Below are 18109 nucleotides of genomic sequence, written 5' to 3' on the forward strand. Positions count from 1 at the left end.
AATATCTCTCTCATGCATGTGGTGAACTAACCTCAGAGACCCCGTATCTTTTACCTTTCCCATTACGAAAACACGGGTTGATAATATGCCTGTTCGATTCCAGTGTCATTTAGTTGTAGTAAATAAAATAGATATTCCACGATTACTTCCACTGTTAAATGTTTTAGCCTTGTTACATGTTATGGTTGTGTGCCCCTGCATGTCTCTGTAAATGTGAGCAAGTGCGTGTTAGCGTCCTCACACAAGTTGTCAGTGGAAAGGGAGAAATGAGAGGTGGTGACGGTGTGAGGAACGGGCAGCTGCAGCATCTTTTACTGCACTCCTCATCCCACTTCAATCTCAGTGTCTCAGCTTCTCAGCTTCTCCTTCTAGGAGAAATGTGGAGTGTGTGGGCGAGTCGGATCTGCAATTAACGCTGGTTGTCAGAAAGAGAATGCTGGCGTTTACACGATGCCTCTGAATCACTGAGTGAAAGTCTTTCTCCTCCTCCCAGGATTTTTTTTTCAAGAAGGACAAAAACACCAACAAGCTGAAAGCCAAGGATGTACTGAGTGAAAAAAATACGAGGCAGAAGCTGAGCATTCTTGGTCCAATAAAGAGGATAGTGTTTCTTTGATTGTTTGGTAAGCCAAGCTATTTTGTTATACTGCATATTTAGCTTAAACAATACAGCAATTGTAGTCACAGTTGTTTTAGAATTGTTTTCTATATTTAATTATTTTTAAATGACTGTGAATACCATTTTTAAATCATTTGGCTTTATATTACATTGGTATCAATACAGGGCTGGTTGTATTTTCAAAGCTTTAAAGCTCAAATCGTTTCTCTTTGGCGACACCTATGGTGGTAAGCAGTAATTACAGGTTATATTTTGTAGCTTACTTGTCAGAGATGGTCATTGCTATGTTGTTGTTTGTTTGGCCTTAGTTACCGTTTACTCGTAACGCTAGCAGAGCCTGGAAAAACAATACGCTCTCACACGCAAGTGAGTTCAAGAGGGTTGCGTTAGCTCCACCTACCCTGTTTGCCAGACTGCTGTACAGCTCTACATGAAAACGTGTCGCTCTCTCTGTACAGATTGTGATTTTTCTCAGGAATGTCGCACACACCTGGTTCATAATACTGAAAGTGTAAGGGCTTTCATTGGAGGGCCATGGGCTTAATAACGTTAAGTTGTTCAATCAGATTATGACTTAACAGAAATGTTATTTTAGGAAAATCTTTGATATTATTTGAAAGTAATGATGAGCTATCTAGTAAAGAGTGCACAATAACTACATGGTCATGATTGTTGAAACTGGCTACAAAAAGGTACTGAAACATCCAAACGCTTATTTATTCAATATAGACTTAAATTTTTCATTGTGCAGTTAATTTTAAATGTAAGATATGTTTTAAAGACCACTAAAAAGATTGGCAATCCTCAATCACATTGTAACTGTTCCACGTCTGTTTGACTAACAAAAGCACCTTAGTAAGATGATTCATTGTTTATTGGAGCTCTATCATCAATATGGAGATTCCAGCGTTTTCCTGTGAGACCTGGAGGTTAGATGCAGAATCTGGAGCCTGGCAGATAATGTGTTTGAACGCAGTTAACTGTGTACTGTGTACTGTAGACTGAAGAGAAAAGGCTTTTACAAACAATTACTTGGCTGTTGGTGTTCAGAAAACCAACTATCAGACATGTTTTATTTAAAACAAAAACTATACATCATTTGATTTCAATTTAAGAGCCACTTTACACTATATATATAATATGTTATTCTTTCTAGGTTAGTTCTAAGCTTTATAGATCACTGTTGGCCTTTGGTTAGTACTGTGTGTGTGTGTGTGTGTGTGTGTGTGTGTGTGTGTGTGTGTGTGTGTGTGTGTGGTGTGTTGTGTGTGTGTGTGTGTGTGTGTGTGTGTTGTGTGTGTGTGTGTGTGTGTGTGTGTGTGTGTGTGTGTGTGTGTGTGTGTGTGTGTGTGTGTGTGTGTGTGTGTGTGTGTGTGTGTGTGTGTGTGTGTGTGTGTGTGTGTGTGTGTGGTGTGTGTGTGTGTGTGTGTGTGTGTGTGTGTGTGGTGTGTGTGTGTGTGTGTGTGTGTGTGTGTGTGTGTGTGTGTGTGTGTGTGTGTGGTGTGTGTGTGTGTGTGTGTGTGTGTGTGTGTGTGTGTGTGTGTGTGTGTGTGTGTGTGTGTGTGTGTGTGTGTGTGTGTGTGTGTGTGTGTGTGTGTGGTGTGTGTGTGTGTGTGTGTGTGTGTGTGTGATGTGTGTGTGTGTGTGTGTGTGTGTGTGTGTGTGTGTGTGTGTGTGTGTGTGTGTGTGTGTGTGTGGTGTTTTCAAGCACTGCCTGTTTTACACAAGATCTTCATGTGCTGTGATCATGAGTCTTTGTTCCGGGTGTGAACCAGCCCTCGGGTGTCAGACAACGTGAACTTGCTGAATCGTACTTGTCATTTGACATGGTGGTTGATTCAAAGTTAATGGAATTTTTATTAAAATACACTGCAAACTATTTAATAGTTTTAAAATACCATTCATATTGTACTCTAAATGTACTAGGAATAGTAGTCAATCACTTGGTTATCACTTTAAGGCACTTTTCCCTTTTCAAATATCTATAAATGATAAAAGCAATAATAGAAAATATGGCTCTTAGATTACACAACTGAACAACAGTGCCTGTCAGAATAATCTCCAGTATTGTTCAGGCCCTCGCTCTAATAGCCTGAGGTAAGCTCAGAGGGTGAATGTGTTACTCACTGAGGCACTGTTTGTATAGCAAGACAGAGAGCAGTGACCTTTCAACTATCCTGCCCTTGACTGAGACCTCTGCTGGTAAGCCACCCTGTTTGTCTCACTCAGCACATGTGCTGCTGAGCAGGGCAGAGCAGCTTAAGTCCGCACTGTCTTTTCCTGTCTCTGCTGCTCTTCCAAATCAGGCCTGACTGGAGGTCTCCTCACCTCTTCAACCTGGACCACACAGGAGAAGCAGCAGGAACAGCGCAAAGCAGAGCCGCTCTCTAAAGCCGCTGCTGATCTGCTTTCGTCACTATGATCCTCGTCTCTCTCACTGCACTGGTCACTGTTGCTATCAATACAAACAACAGTAGTATCATCCTAGTTTTTTGAATTTATTTAAATTATTATTATTTGTAAAGCATAATTTCTTCTGATTTACATCGGCCGCTGACTAATGTGTTATGTTCTGACAGTACATGTTCTCTAACATCAGAAATGACACATGCACACTGTGGTTTGGGGAGACTGTGGAAGCATGCGGTGGCGGAAAGGTGACGGTGACTTTGAGAAATAAAGTCATTTAGCACCTTTCTGAGGTGCCTCATCTTGCTTCTTTGGCTTTTGGAGTGCAAGACAAACCACAGCATTGCACTGTGCACCATCTGAAAACACATGAATTGGGCAGATAACTTGAATGTGTGTGCTGTGGTTTGGTTAGTCACTGTACTTTAGGTTGTTTTCTTATTGTTGTTTACACAAAATAGACATTTGCCTGCATGAAACAGAATTATAGTGAGTGACTGTGTTGCTACTTAATACTGTGGAGATTTTATAGTAAAACGTGTAAGGAGCAAAACTGATAGTTGAAAGGAAGTTAAGAAAGACATCTCTTTGCTGAGTTGCATTTTAACTGAATTTTAATGAGACTCTGGAAAAAAAAAACATGAATCAAAGGAATATATTATAATCTAATTTACTAGATCAAAAGATCTCCCATGATTGCTAATATACCCCACTGTATTGAATTCCTGATGTTCTACTGTAGATCTTAAAAAGCATCGCTCACTTGAGATTTAACTTCTCGGGCTTTCTATACTGTCGATTAAGTAGAAGCATCAGGAACAAACAATTGAATTATGTGCAAAGTAAACTTTCTTTCTTCAAGCTCTGTGTGATGAAACTGCTTATACTGTTGTTACCAAGCACTAAAATAGGCGTTTGGAACATTTAATGTATCCTCCTTTTATACTACCCAATATAGAAGGACGTGTAGTCAATAGAAACGTGTTTATCAATGGCTGGTGTAGTAAATACAGCTGTGAGACTTGGGTGTCACATCTCCTACTGCGAGCACGGAGTCTAAAAGTCCAGTAGCTGCTGGAAGGAAGATCTCCTGCAGCTGGAGACCCCGTGGCCTCCTGAGCCACAGGAAGGAGGTCTGCGATATCGTTGTTTTTCTGTTTGTCTGAGAAGCCTGAACAAGGACAGCTGGGGGGGGGGATGTGATTCCTCCCATTATTCTGCAGCACACAGACAGCAGCCATATGAACAGGGAAGGGAAGTGACCCAGCCCCCTCCCGTCTCTGGAAGCTGCCCCGGCCCACCGCAGGGCTCTGACTTGGAGTTCAAAGTTGTCTTCCTCTCTGCTGTTAGGGTTTAGCTCTAGCAGCATGAACGCTGCAGCGCCTCATGCGAGTCATCTTTTAGCTGGAGCACACGTTTTCAAACTGCTTTACATAACACCAAGGTACAGTGTGTCGTGATTATTTGGTATGTGCAGTTTTAGGTTGACCTCGCCCCCTTTAGGGGAATTGTAAGCCTGGTCAGGTATGAGTTTTAAAAGCCATGCTGTCGTCTTCATGCTTCTGCAGTTCAAACAACATAATAAACATTGCTTCTTTTTACCCTTTCAATGGACACACTCTCAAAATCTCTGGCAATCATTATTTATTTAAAAAAACTCAGTCATTTTAAATAATAATGGCATCATAAAAGCACCTCCAGTCTCTATATCCCAGCTCTCTGTGTGACTGTGATTGTGAGTGAGGTGTTGAGTCTGCCCGCTGTTTGTGCGTCTGCCCGTCTGTCCTCTCCCTCTCTCCCAGTCCATTTTCCATCTGTGTGCTGTGGGCTGCAGATCTAGTAGAAAATGGTGTAGTGTTTCCACCAGTGAGCTGTGGCCAGCCTGTATTCATGTCAGACTTTGTTGTTCTTGATTTTGTTTCCCTCCTCCCCTCAACCTCTGTTGCCGATCAAACTGCCAGAGGTGTTCACAATGTATATAAGGGTTGAGATGGAGGATGATGGGGGGGCTCCATCACGAGCCACTGGCCCTGGGACTCAGCACCAGAGGCTATGAGCAAACAGTTTGACTGAGAAGGTTCCTGGAGAGGCATGCAGCAGAAGGGCCTGGGGTCTCTCTCCTCTCTCTCTGTCTTTCTCTTTCCTCTCTTTCTCTCTTCTGTCTGACTCTCTCTCTATCACACTGTTTGCACACAGTGTTCATGTGACAGCTAGACAACATCATCTGATTCGAGAGAAACTGTGGGCTATAGCTGCAGAAATGCCCCTTAGATTATTTGCTCAATGCCGTTCATTGATGTCAATACCTTTTCAAATTGAGAAGACAAGAGAAAGAAATGTATCAGATTGAAGTCAGTTTTCCAACTTGTATCAGTGAAAAAGGCATTATGCACATTTTGGGTCCCATACGGCCTGTACAAGAAAAGGGCTTTCAGGAATAGTCTGCTATTGAAACTACTGATTAAAAACATCATGATTCAGATTGGTCAAATTGAAACCCCCCCCAGTGTACAGAAACCTAAACACATTAGAAACACGGTTGTTTTATACTTTCTAGCCTGTATGTGTCAGACAGTATTTTCAGAAATGAATGAGTAGTTGCTTTATTTGAAATGTGTGAACAACAGGCCTGTATGAGATCATTAGGCTAACATGAAATTGTAAAAAATAAATAAAATCAATGCTACTTCTTTCCCTGTTGTTATGACTCATGGCCATCCTCACTGCTCAGATTGCATAAACCTTTTATGTAATGGAACACTGTGGGAAAGAGGCATCGAGTGGAGGAGAGAAACGGGGGGAGAACATGAAATATTTATTCCGAGCTTTTTTAAAGTTTTCCATTAAAAGTAAACAATAGGGACTACATGTGCAAAGGAAAACAGTTTCCTTCCGCAGCGCTCAATATTTGTTTAGTTAAGTCTGCCTGCTGATCATCAAACACTGGGGAAGAGTTGAATATCTGGAATCTCGGAGTCTAATCTACATCCACAGCGTTTTCAAAGATGTGTTGAGATCGGGGTAAATGCGCTGCTGCTGAGACACATTATGCATGACGTCCCTAATATCCTTACACTGCGGATTCCCCCTGGAGGAAGATCTTGGTTCGTCTTCGCTGTTTACCATTTCTGAGTGCGGTTTGTGCAACTTCAAACGGCTGCCATGGCACTTAACTCAGCTCACAGGGGTTCCTGGTGGGGGGGGGGGGGGACTAATGCTCCCTATGGTGTTGGCATTAGTATGGTTCCCTTGCGAGAAGTCCATCTAATGATAGACAACCATGCAAATGGACACATGCCATCGCAGCACATCAGACCACAGCGCCACACTGTAATGCAATGCAAATGTATAAACCTGTAGGACCATGCATGCATTAGTCTTATTTGTGCCTGTGTGTTTACAGTATGTGTCTGTGTTAGAAAAGCGGAAGTTAAAACATCCTCTTTTAGATATTTTCTCCAAGTGTTTACAGCAAACTATCCCACAAAACAAAAGTAATGAAATAAAGAAACTTGAGGTTCAGATTTGTAACATATCACTCAGCAGGAGCAAAGTGACACAGTGTTCACCCATAGAGAGCGCTGGATACCGATGCTGCCATGTCAAGACATTGACTTGTTAAATTGACATACTGTCACAAGGAATGTTGGTGATGGAGGGCTTTTGCTCAGAGACAAAGTTTGTTAAACCAATGGCATTAATATGAAGTGAGTAGCTAGCTATTAGTTTGTCAATTGCGTTTTACAAATATAGCATGACATACTGAAGATAGGCCGATTAGAAGTTATTGCTCAGGTTGAGAAGGTTGACTCAATAGAGAAGTTTCTCAATTTGCTGCTATGGGAAATACTGGAGCCTCATTAGTTTGAAACTCTACTTGCACACTAGATTGTGATTATCCTGTCTTGCTTTTACATCCGAGCCACAGTGCTAAGCATTCAAGCTTTCAAGCCTTTAACGACAGTTCAAGTTCTTTTTTCAACCCATTTCCCAAGTTGCATCTGTTCCTAATCTGGGGAACCAACAATGACTTATACCTTTGCTCTTTTCTGTGAAATGGAAGAAGAAATTAACCCAATAAATGGTTTCCAAATCAATAAAAACCAATATAAATAATATTATAATAATAGATAATAATAATAGATGTGTGAGGAAATATGTCATTTCTGGCTCAAACCATTTTTGGATTAGAAACAAGATATGAAACTGATAAAAAAAGAAAATGAACTTGCGATCTCCGGGATATTTTTCATCCAAATATTTTGAAGAGTCTTTAACCTCTAATTGTTGAAATACCTTCAGAACTTAAGTGTTGTTAAACAACCTACAGGTTTTTCATAGATTGCTGTGTAATTATTTTTGGGAAGCCTGGATGCTTAGCTCTGTTACTCAGATGTAACGTTAATACTAGAGGCCTAAACTACAGCAAGTTTGACACTATACAGGGTGTCCACGGGGTAGGGCTGCTCAATTAATCGTATTTTAATCGCAATTACGATTTTGGCTTGCAACGATTATGAAAACAACATCATCGAAATAAAACGATTATTATTTTTTTATTATTATTATTTATTTAAAAAAATAAAAAAAGATTATATATTTTTTTTATTGGTTTTTTAATTGAATTGCACTTAAAGTTCAGGGTAATCAACTGTTAAAAACATATTACACATTTTCTTTTTCAATAAATTGATGTTTTCAAAGTAAATGGATAATCGTTTTTAATAATCGTGATATCAATTATTGACCCAAATAATCGAGATTATGATTTTTGCCATAATCGAGCAGCCCTACCGCGGGGTCTTAAAAAGTATTAAAAGTTGATAAATCAATTTAGCGAAAATTAAGTCTATTAAAAAAGTATTAAACGGCATTTTCCAAGGTATTACATTTTGTAGCTTGCTTTCAATAAGTATATAAATTGTCCAAAGAGGTTGTATTCTACAGTTAGCCTGAATGTAATCATTGCGTAGGTGTGTAGTGGGATTCTGTGTAGTTTATTTATGGCATCCCGCTGGGTTTGACGTCATCTGAACAGGACATCGCACGCTCACTGCTTGATAGCGCGTGAAGGACCGTTTACGCCGGTTGTTAAACAACATCGTTATGGGGAAATTCAAGTTTGCGTCCAAATGGTTGGAAGATAAGGAGGAAGGACAATCAATACTGTATATAGTAAATGTGAGGTAAAGTGTGTCGCAATGTAACCGGTTAGAACTCAGTGGCAATGAGGTCTTAAAATGTATGAAAAGCGTCTTAAAAAAGATCTTAAAAGGTATTACATTTGACTTCAGGATTCCTGCATATACCCTGCAACTACCGCAATACTGTTACTAAGATTTCTTAGTTGTCAAACACATACATTTTTAATGAGACATAATTCATCCCCCTATCCTTGCATTAAGGAAGTTCTCATCATTTTCTTTGTTCTTCAAAGTTTTACTCAAATATGCAGCAGGGGATTTACCTTGAGCAGCAGAGTAGCTTTTCGACATGAAATGGATATAACTGTTAGGAGAGGGTCATCTCTTTATCCTTGAGAAACTGAGAATCCATTCATTGGCTGGGCTCGAGAACCTGACTGACGCAAATGGATCATTGGGAATAGAAGTGTCCCAGCAGTAATTATGTTACAACGCCGCTGCCGCACACTACCACTGAGGTGGGATGGGATGGGCGCGGGTGCTTCTTTTAGTCTTGTTTCCCTTACATCTTTCCACATAGTTAACACAGTCATACTCTCCTCTCTCTGTCTGACTCTCCCTCACTTCCTCTCTTGTTTTCTTTCTGTCTCTTTTTCATACACACACCAGCTATCAAACCAAACAGACACAAGAGTAGTGCAGTGGAAAGTTTCTGACTAACGTTTATCCAGCAAAATATCTCCTCCCTCTGTCTAGTGGCTGTTAAAGTGATGGAAAAGTTAGGCGCTGATCATGTCACTTATTTGTCACTTTTTGTCATGGATTCCCGCTGCCTGTGCCCCGAAGCTAAAGCAAAAAAATCTGTTTCATTTTTTTCCCTAGTATCCAGGGCTCTGTGGCACTAAGTCAGTTAAAAAAGAGACATGAAATTAATGTAATGTCAATGGCGTTTTCTCATGAAACCCCAAGGCACTTAGTCAAAGTCACCTTGCATAGTCCTCCTGACAGTACTGTGAGAGCGAGATGGAGGATGTCTGTCTGGTAATGCTGTCAGCCCATGATGTCCTTTGGTTATTGGTTGTTATATTCACTCATTGTCATTCAGACTTTTTAGATTGGATACATGTCTCAGGTATTTATCTGAAGAGCGACATAACTCCATTCAATTGTCTGTGTAACGTGGCCCACAGTAAAACATTTTCTCAGTGAGAGCCGGTCCATCCTGAGGGGTTTTCTTTCCTTTTGATGTCATTTTGGAGGTGATAAGTAGCTTTCCGTCTCCTGGTCCCCGTCTTACAGCACCATCCCCCAGCCCGAGCAAGGTGCTAGCAGCATGGAGGATTGTTTGAACTTGCATCGATCCAATGTGGGATTACAGCTGGGTCATTGGAGAGTTGGGCTGAGCCAACCAGTCATCAGGGCAGATTAACCACTCGCTGTCTGCTTGGCTGCAGTTTGGGTGCAGGCTCCCAGTGCTGTCTTTGTCACTGTCCCCACTGTGCAGGTCACTGTCTCCTTTTGAACAATGCATTTTTTTTATATACCTCAATTGAGTTAGGCTCAGACTGATTTAATATTCAGAGGAAACATATTGCTTAATGAAATGAGGGCAAAGATGCTTGACGACCTTCTTACATGGCTTTAAACAGTAAGCAGTTTATGAAACATTTGCCAGTATTAATTTTACAATCCTACCATTTTGGCCTGCAGGTTTTTCTGTTTCTATGTTAGATTTTCATTCAACACCTTCAGGGTATTCCTATCATAACCACTTGAACAATGTCTTGAAATGGTATTTAAATTGTTCTCCAGTATGAAACATGTCACCCCAAGCAATGCTTTACAGAGAAAGGGATAGAGCTGTAGAAAGTCCATATTTTGCAGACTGCCCCACCTCTATCTACATTTCTTAAAGCCTCCTTTTTTACTTTTCTGTTCGAATGCCCTTGCAATAGCTCTTATTAATTATATCTCATTAGTTGCCTTGGAAACTGAGGTGAGGGAATGTATAACATGAGTTCAAAGAACGAGAGAAAGAAAGCAAGGAATCATTAGAAAATGCCAGAAAAAAGAAAGAAGAAGAAAGAAGGGGGAGGGTTGAAACGAGGGTGTTGAGAAAGTGGTTGTTGAGGGATCAGCCGTGTGTCAGATTAGCATCAGGATACATTAACACTAGTGATGCTGCTGGGGCCACAATCCTGCCTTTCACTGCTGGAGAGGGAGATAAGCGTGCTCTCACAAAAGGGAAACGGGAGAGAGAGGGAGAGGGCTGGCTTGCCTCCACTCCCCTCAGGCCAACAGCCCTATTTACAGGTACAGCACCTCCTGATGAAAGCAAGAACAAAGAGGTGGATGTTCATTTCCTACTGCGCTGGTGTCAAGGCTCCATTGAAACAAATCGGTAAAACTGTGGATTTAGGCTGCTCCGCTTTATGTCTCCAGTCCGCTAGAAGCTAATCACAACTGAGCCAGTGTTTGACACTTTGAGTTCGATACACTTAAGAACGTTGTCATGGATTATTACACAGAATCCCTGTATCAATGCACATCAGATTACTGCATGAAGCTGTTTCATTCTATCTGAAATGTAGTCAAAATCATGTTGTTTTATACATATGCACTAGTATTGTGAGGGCCGTGATTCATTCTTATGTAACCGTTGGAGTGTTTGAATAACAAAGAAAGGTCTCTGCCTACTAATTGTAAAGCGAGTGGCTGAGAGCGCGCACGTCGTCCAGTCTGTGTAATGATCCTTCCAGTAAACATAATAAGCACACAGAAGTGAAGCCACAGGAGATGAGCCTCTGTTGTTGTTTAGTCTCAGACTCACAGTCAGAACAGTAATAAGGGAAGGATCAGAGGGGAAGGGTGTCCCCAAGGTGGTCCCTCCCTTTCTTCCTCCTCTCCATCTACGACCGGCTCCCGCTGACTCCCCCGCAGACGGCATGTAGAGGGGTCCTGAATAACAGGAAGTGGAGGGGCAGGAAGTTGAGACTTGTCTGCCACAGCCTGTGGTAGGATACTGAGGCTAACGCTGCTTTACACAGGAAACACAACTGTCACGGCTATGCTCGAGACTTTGGCCTCTGTCCATCACCTTCAAAGAAGAAGTGGAGGCATGATTGCAGCATATATATATATAGGGTACTTCTTCAACACAAGTCTGAATGAACTCATGAATAACCTTTAATGTATTCATTTGAGATGTTCAATGGTGGTAGGTGATTCAGTTTGATTAACCTATATTACAAACATGCAGAAGAACACTGGCCTCTTTTTTCTTCATTAGACAAACTCTCTAACATACATCTTCTACGTAGTCTTATCTTTTATATAGGACAACAGTTGAGGGAGTAATGCCTCAACTTTGTGGAGTGAACTCAGCCTTACAAGTAGCAAGGGAGGAGGACGTGCTGGATCCAGTAATTACTCTGGGAATTGAGCATGTTTTATTGATTGTGAAAGGGCCAGGCCTGTCACCAAGCCTCCCAGTGTCTCCGTGGTCTGTCTTTAGGGAAGAGGGGACAGACTGGACCTCCTGTCACTTGACCGGTCTTACACCTCGTCATGGAATATCAAATCAACTCTGGTAAGAAACGGTCATAAAGCTTGGTTTCTTTTATACATACAGCGTGCATGTGTATTTAACAGAAGCTACAGTAAGGCATGTACTCATTCTGTTAGACATGTCATATTGACTTTGTGTCAAGCTGTAGTCGTTCCTATGGCGACAAATACTCTACGCATTGATTTATGTGATACAAATGGTTAGTAAGCAACTTTGAGAAGTGCTGGACTGGTTTATACCAAAGTGGTCCAGGTGTATAATATCAAGGTCTTTTAGAAGAGATACAAAGAGATGCTTTATGTGTGTGTGTACACACTAGTGTTTGCACAGATTTCACCTTCATACCAATCCAAATCCGATACGTGTTGGTTAGAAGTTTTATGACATTTTTACATTAAATATTCCCTTACATGGTTCTCCATCCATTTTGCCAGATCAAAATCAACCTGCAGCTCAACCATCAGTTATTTTTAGTCTCTGAAGGGGTTTTGCTAATAAGTTGTAACATCTGTTATGTTTCTTGCGCTTTGTTAAAGATGTAATAGATGTTTTGCTAAACCTACTGTAAGCATGTTAGATTACTGCTGTAAATGATTACAGTCATAACTTTGTACACTGGTAATGACTGAAGCTATTTTTCTGCCTATCATTATGAGCCAAATGTTATGATTTATTGCGTTGGCACTTTTGTAGTAGGGTTCCTGTTTACATCGAGAACACAAGACACAACCATGTGGCTGTACTTCCAGGCTCAGTTGTCTCCTTTCATATTCTCTTGCCTTTGCACCAGCAAACAGCCTTGGCTTTACAGTATGTTCGTTTATTGTTTATATATATTATTTCAGAATTTGTTGAGCAACCATTGTGACCATATTTACAATTTGGTCAGGTATTGAATTGATGACACTCATTTTTGGAGATCTTAAACTGTAGAGACTGTATGCATCTTCTATGTTGCCAGGACGAAGATGTGTTTGAAGCACTAACATTTTCAGATGTGTAGTTTTTTCGCAACCAAGCATGTTTGTGAACACATTTGGACCCCGAGGTACTTGTTTGAGTTCACCCCCTTCCTCTCCTTGGATGAGGGCCTCCTGTCCTCTCATAGTCCACCACAGGCTCATAGGTTTTGCTGATATGGAGCTTCAGGTGAATTTTGTTGCACCATGTGAGGAAGCTCTCTATCAGTCCTCTGTTCTGTAAAAATAGTCTCTAAGTGTACACAGCATGTTTCTCTGTGGAGTTATACATATCAAAAAGTGATAACTCTCCTTTTGCCAAAAATACACTTAACACATTTGATTAAATTCCTTAAAAGTCTACACTGTATACATTTGAAAAGTCTGGACAGTCAAACTGCAACTTGACTTGGCAGTGGCATACAAGTCAAGGTGGTAATTGTAGCTATGTTTATCTCTTCGTCTCTGTTTCTACATGCACGTGCGCACATGCACAAAGAGCACATGACTCTGTCCCCTCCTAACACTCGAGAAGTCAAAGTGTCACGCACAAACATGTACTCGGCTACAGTGCAGGCTTTGTTCTACTTTGTAATCTGACCATCTTCTGACATGTCTATCTGGGTAGAAGAAGAAGAGGAAGAAGAAGAAGAAGAAGAAGAAGAAGAAGAAAGACCTTTATTAATCCCCTGAGGGGGAAATTCAGTAGTGGTGCCGGCTGAACATTTCCCACTTAGTTCTGAAGATTTAAATGTCTTTATTTGAAGTAACTTGAAGTATGTTGTGAAATGATCAACCACAGCATTAGATGGAGTAATCATTGATATCCTGAAATGTTTTGTATTTTAGCAAGTAGTTCTAGCTATCTAAACACTTTTGATGAACGTGGACACGAAGTTGGCAGCGCGGCACACCTGCAGTCTGAAGTCCCTCTCAGCTTGTCATTTCATATCTGTGTAAGAGAAATGTCATGACACAGTGTATTACGTCTCTAGACTTGAACTGTCCTGCTGTGACAGCTTCTCTGCATACAGAGAGGGAAGGATGTGCTTATACGTGAGTGTGTGATTTGTTCTGATCTATAGTTTCACACTTTGGTTACATAGATAAACACATTCACAAACAGAACTGATTAATTCAGACCAGCCTCAACAGATGATTACAGATAAGGCCACCTCAGATAAGCTTCTCTAAACCTTCACCAAGATGTAAGAAGGCACACAGATAAACTGTCGAATACTGTAAAGTAGGGCTGTTCAGGGTAATCAACTGTTAAAAACATACTGTTCATACTGTTTTTCAATAAATGGATGTTTTCAAAGTAAATGGATAATCGTTTTTAATAATCGTGATATCAATTATTGACCCAAATAATCGAGATTATGATTTTTGCCATAATCGAGCAGCCCTACTGTAATTGAAATTCAAAGGCGACCAACTTTCTCCAGCTATCAATAAAAGCAGAGTGTATAAACTGTCTTAACATCTACTGATCGCATACAAACACAAACATAAAGTAAGAATAATATTATCTCCCTAACTCTACTCAGATAAAATACACCACAATTGTCGGTCAAGTTTATAAATTGCTGGTAATTTGTTAATTTTGGAGAAACCAGCTCGAGTGCGCTATGATTTGAAAATACACAGCCGGAAAAAATCTGCCACTTCCTTACAGAGCCCCTCCTCCAGCACACACGAACGTGCACATGACCAATGAGGGCACGAGATAAGTTTGTGCACAGGTAGAAGGCTGACAGGCAGGTAGGCCATCCAGTTACTTTAGCCGAGCCGGCTAACATCGTGCTTTTTACAGTACTACAGCTTCCACAGATGACACATTTTTCTTAAGATATTTATTGCTATCGGGATGTTAAGAGCATTCCATGGAATATAACAAAAAGTGTATATCGTTTCTCAAACTTGCCTACCCCACCCTTAATTGTAAAGCCAAAACGTGGTTATTACACCGTGTCGTGTAATCTGATGTATGCATCTCCATTATCCAAAATGAAAGAAAGAAAACATCTGAGATTGCTGGAACATTTGAGATTGCGGTCATTATATAATTTATTTAAATACACAGTTAATTCACCAGAATACATCCCTGAACACCCCTGATCTCCCTCTTTCTCGAACCTCATAATCATAATCAGAATGTGTGTGTGAGGAGTGTGTGTGAAATAGTGAATGAACAAGAACATAGTCACTCTCCATGGCCTGTTGTGATGTGGTTTGGGGAAATTCTTTGTGCGGGTTCAGGCGGTTTCTTTCCTGACTCAGACAGCCGTGCGTGGGTAGTTAGCGAGGTGATCTCAGTCAGGTTTGCCTACAGCGGAGCCCCGATTCAGACAGCCAGACACCATAATGCCAGTCCATCTGTAACCCATAATGACTGTGTGCCACTGGAACTGGTCATTTTCGTTTTCACTGCCAATTCGGCCCCTGGCGTCCTCGCCGCACAACTGCTGACTGCATGTTATGGCCTGAGTTGTTAACCTTTTCACATTTGTATTCATAGGGGAAATGTAGTTGTTTAGACATTTTCTATTTGCTGGGTGTAAGTGATGGATGCACCTCCAGGGAGTGGGCTATATATCTCTTCTCTCAGAGACAGGACAGAGTTTACATTTTCTCTGGGGAACAGTGCGATCTGAATCACTGGCCAGGTTACACGCTCATGTGGGAATATATAAGCCCCTCCCCCTATGACTTCTCCTACAGCTCAGGAGATTTCAACCTCTGCCACCCCAGACCAGGTGCTCTCTCAATCATCTTTAGACCAAAGCTGGCATCAGGATGGGTCAGCTCAGACAGAGCAAGGGAATGTTGTTCTGGAAAATATAGACAAACTAGTTCTCCTATGGTGAACATATCTTTGTAAAACTCTATCAAAACATGTCTCTACAGTAAAATTGAAGCAGCATGCAGCGGTTAACCTTACCTTAGTAGACAGACTGAAAACAAAGGGTATACACGTTTAGATGCCAACTCTGTAGAAGCACTTTGTAACTGATTGAATGAAAGCGTCAAATAAATTAAATGTTATGCAAAAAAAGATATATGCCGTTTATGAAATCAGTAATGTGGATATAATTGGTTAAGTGGATAAAAGCAAATAATATATCAGCTAGATTCTATATCGGGTAAATACAGAAATTACATAGCCTTTAGAATGACCAAATAACCATTAATGGTTCCAACCAGTGTTGAAGGTATTTTAATGTGTCACCAGCTCCATTACCATTATTGTGAGTCTACTGTGAATGTGTAAAAAAACAAATAACAGTTCAGTGCGCCGAGCCAGTGAGTGTTGTGTAGCCACTGCCCTGTAAGTGTGAGGTTGTCTTTCATTGACTTCAGCTGTGGTTCAAGAGCAGCAGCAGAAGAGATAAGGGTACACCATGTGGGTCTCATACTTTCTGAATGTGCTTGAGAACAGAAAGCAGAGCCCTCCAGTGCTTTGATGTGCTTAAGGAGACATTACTGAGTGTCAAGTTAACTTTGTACCCCCCCCCTCTCTCTCTCTCTCTCTCTTTCTGTCTTCTCGCAGATTGTGGTGCAGCCTGTTGAGGGCTTTGCGAAGGCAGAAGAAAGAGTATTGTGTATACAAGAAGAGAGACCGTTGCACAATGTGCTAAAAAAGAAGCAGAAGAAATCGTGTTGTTTTTCTGATATTGTTGAGGTGTCAGAGAGACCGGAAAGGACGCAGCCATGGGGCGGAAGAAGATACAGATTGCCAGGATCATGGATGAGAGGAACAGGCAGGTAAGTGTCAGAATCTATCTATCTATCCATACATCTATACATCCATACATTTATATATCTATACATCCATACATTTATATATCTAGAACAAGTGCAGATCTCAAGTTTGATCACAATACACAATTATAACGATTCTTTGGACAACAATAGAGTGAAAAAGGTCCTAAAGATGATGACATGTATCAATGTTTTCTTTTAAGGGTTAAAATGCAGTTAATGTACAGTATTATAATATTTTCCCTTATGTCTTAGCTTTTTTTTTTTTTTAAATATACTACTGTATCCTTCCTTTGTGTCTCAGAAGTTAGAACACAGTCTTCTCACTACCTGCTTGAAGGTTACAGTCTTCTTGTATTTTCCTTCCCACCTCGGACCAGAGTTCAGCAGCTGTCATGGTGCTCATGGATCTAAACAGACAAACCTCCCTCCCTAATGTCCCAGCCAGCTGAAGAGGGACCATGACATTTCTTTGTCAGTGCGGTCGTATTTACAGACATGATTCCCATGCCACCCTGCAATTTCAGCCAGAGAAGTTGATGAGGCAGCAGGAGCGCTGGGCTGCAGCGGGGGCCTCATGGCGTGGGAGTGAGCTGAGGCTAGCGAGGAACACAGCGGGCCGCCTGTGGCCTCCCCACACTGTAGGGCTTGTCCCTTGGCCTGGCAGTATGGCTGGCCCCTTCGCTGTAGCCCTATGTGTTTGCAGCTGTTTGGTAGTAATTAGGAGCAGCCACTGCACCACAGCACCCTCTCATTTGCAGGGTGGGTCAGCAGGACACACAGCACCCTTCTCTGATTCGGCTACACTGGTCCCAGCAAGCCGCAGAAAGGGAGAGAGCTGGAATTCTGTCTGCTCATGTTAAATATAAACTCCTAAACACTGTAGAAAACAACCAAGGTCTGTTTGGAACAAGAATAACAGGCTTGGATATGTATAGCAGGAAGGCTGTGTCCATTGCTTTTTTTCTCTTTGATTTAAGAGCTAAGTTGAGGTAGCTTGAGCACAGTTTTTGATGAATTACACCAATTAATGAAGATGCATACGTTTCCCATAGCCAAGTAGTACACATGTTGTGTTGTGTTAATATAATTTGCGTTTCTTCACAGGTGGAGCAACTTTTTGCTGTGCTCACAGAAATCTCACAGAGCTACATTGGTGATTCATTTCCTGGGGGTATTAAAATGATACGAGTACTAGCCAATCGGTTCTCTGACCGTGTGTCTGACTGTTACTGTGAGGCTAGCAGTTCAGCCAAGTGCAAAACAAAAATCCACACTGTGGGCCAATTATAAGTATAACACCTGACTCTGGTTAGATCCAAGCAGGAATCACCCCGGGCTCATTGCTGGTATCTACACTGTATGCAATGACCTGTGACATCAGTGAGAAAAAGAAAGAGAAGAGAATGACATGAAAACAGGTTGTCAAATGTTCGCTAGGGCAGCAGGTTAACCCTTCAGAAGATGCTTTTTTATATTGCATGTGTGGAGGAAGTGAGGGAAGACATTTACAGTAGCTGCATTGTTTCACAGAAGCTGCAGAGAGAGCAGTTGCTCATTGTTAATGTGTCTCCCAAAGTCGAGTGTTTGCATCAGATTTTAAATGTCTCACTGTATATTTTGTGAGAAAGTTTATCTGCAGAAT

At 41.2% G+C, this 18109-nt stretch overlaps 1 protein-coding gene across 5 annotated transcripts in view; it reads left to right on the forward strand.

The window, feature by feature from the left end:
* Nucleotides 1–18109, forward strand: part of mef2aa (myocyte enhancer factor 2aa) — a 58539-nt gene that overhangs the window by 2054 nt on the left and 38376 nt on the right. For 4 of the 5 annotated variants that reach the window (XM_034233687.1, XM_034233689.1, XM_034233684.1 and 1 more), the window contains exon 2: nucleotides 16253–16467. In XM_034233687.1, the coding sequence (XP_034089578.1) occupies nucleotides 16414–16467 (54 nt within the window). In that variant the 5' untranslated portion in view covers nucleotides 16253–16413. Of the gene's footprint in view, nucleotides 1–493; nucleotides 624–16252; nucleotides 16468–18109 lie in introns of all 5 variants that reach the window. The other variant, XM_034233685.1, reaches the window with a different exon arrangement.

The sequence above is a fragment of the Gymnodraco acuticeps genome, unplaced genomic scaffold (genome assembly GCF_902827175.1).
Source record: "Gymnodraco acuticeps unplaced genomic scaffold, fGymAcu1.1, whole genome shotgun sequence".
NCBI classification, from domain to species: Eukaryota; Metazoa; Chordata; class Actinopteri; order Perciformes; family Bathydraconidae; genus Gymnodraco; species Gymnodraco acuticeps.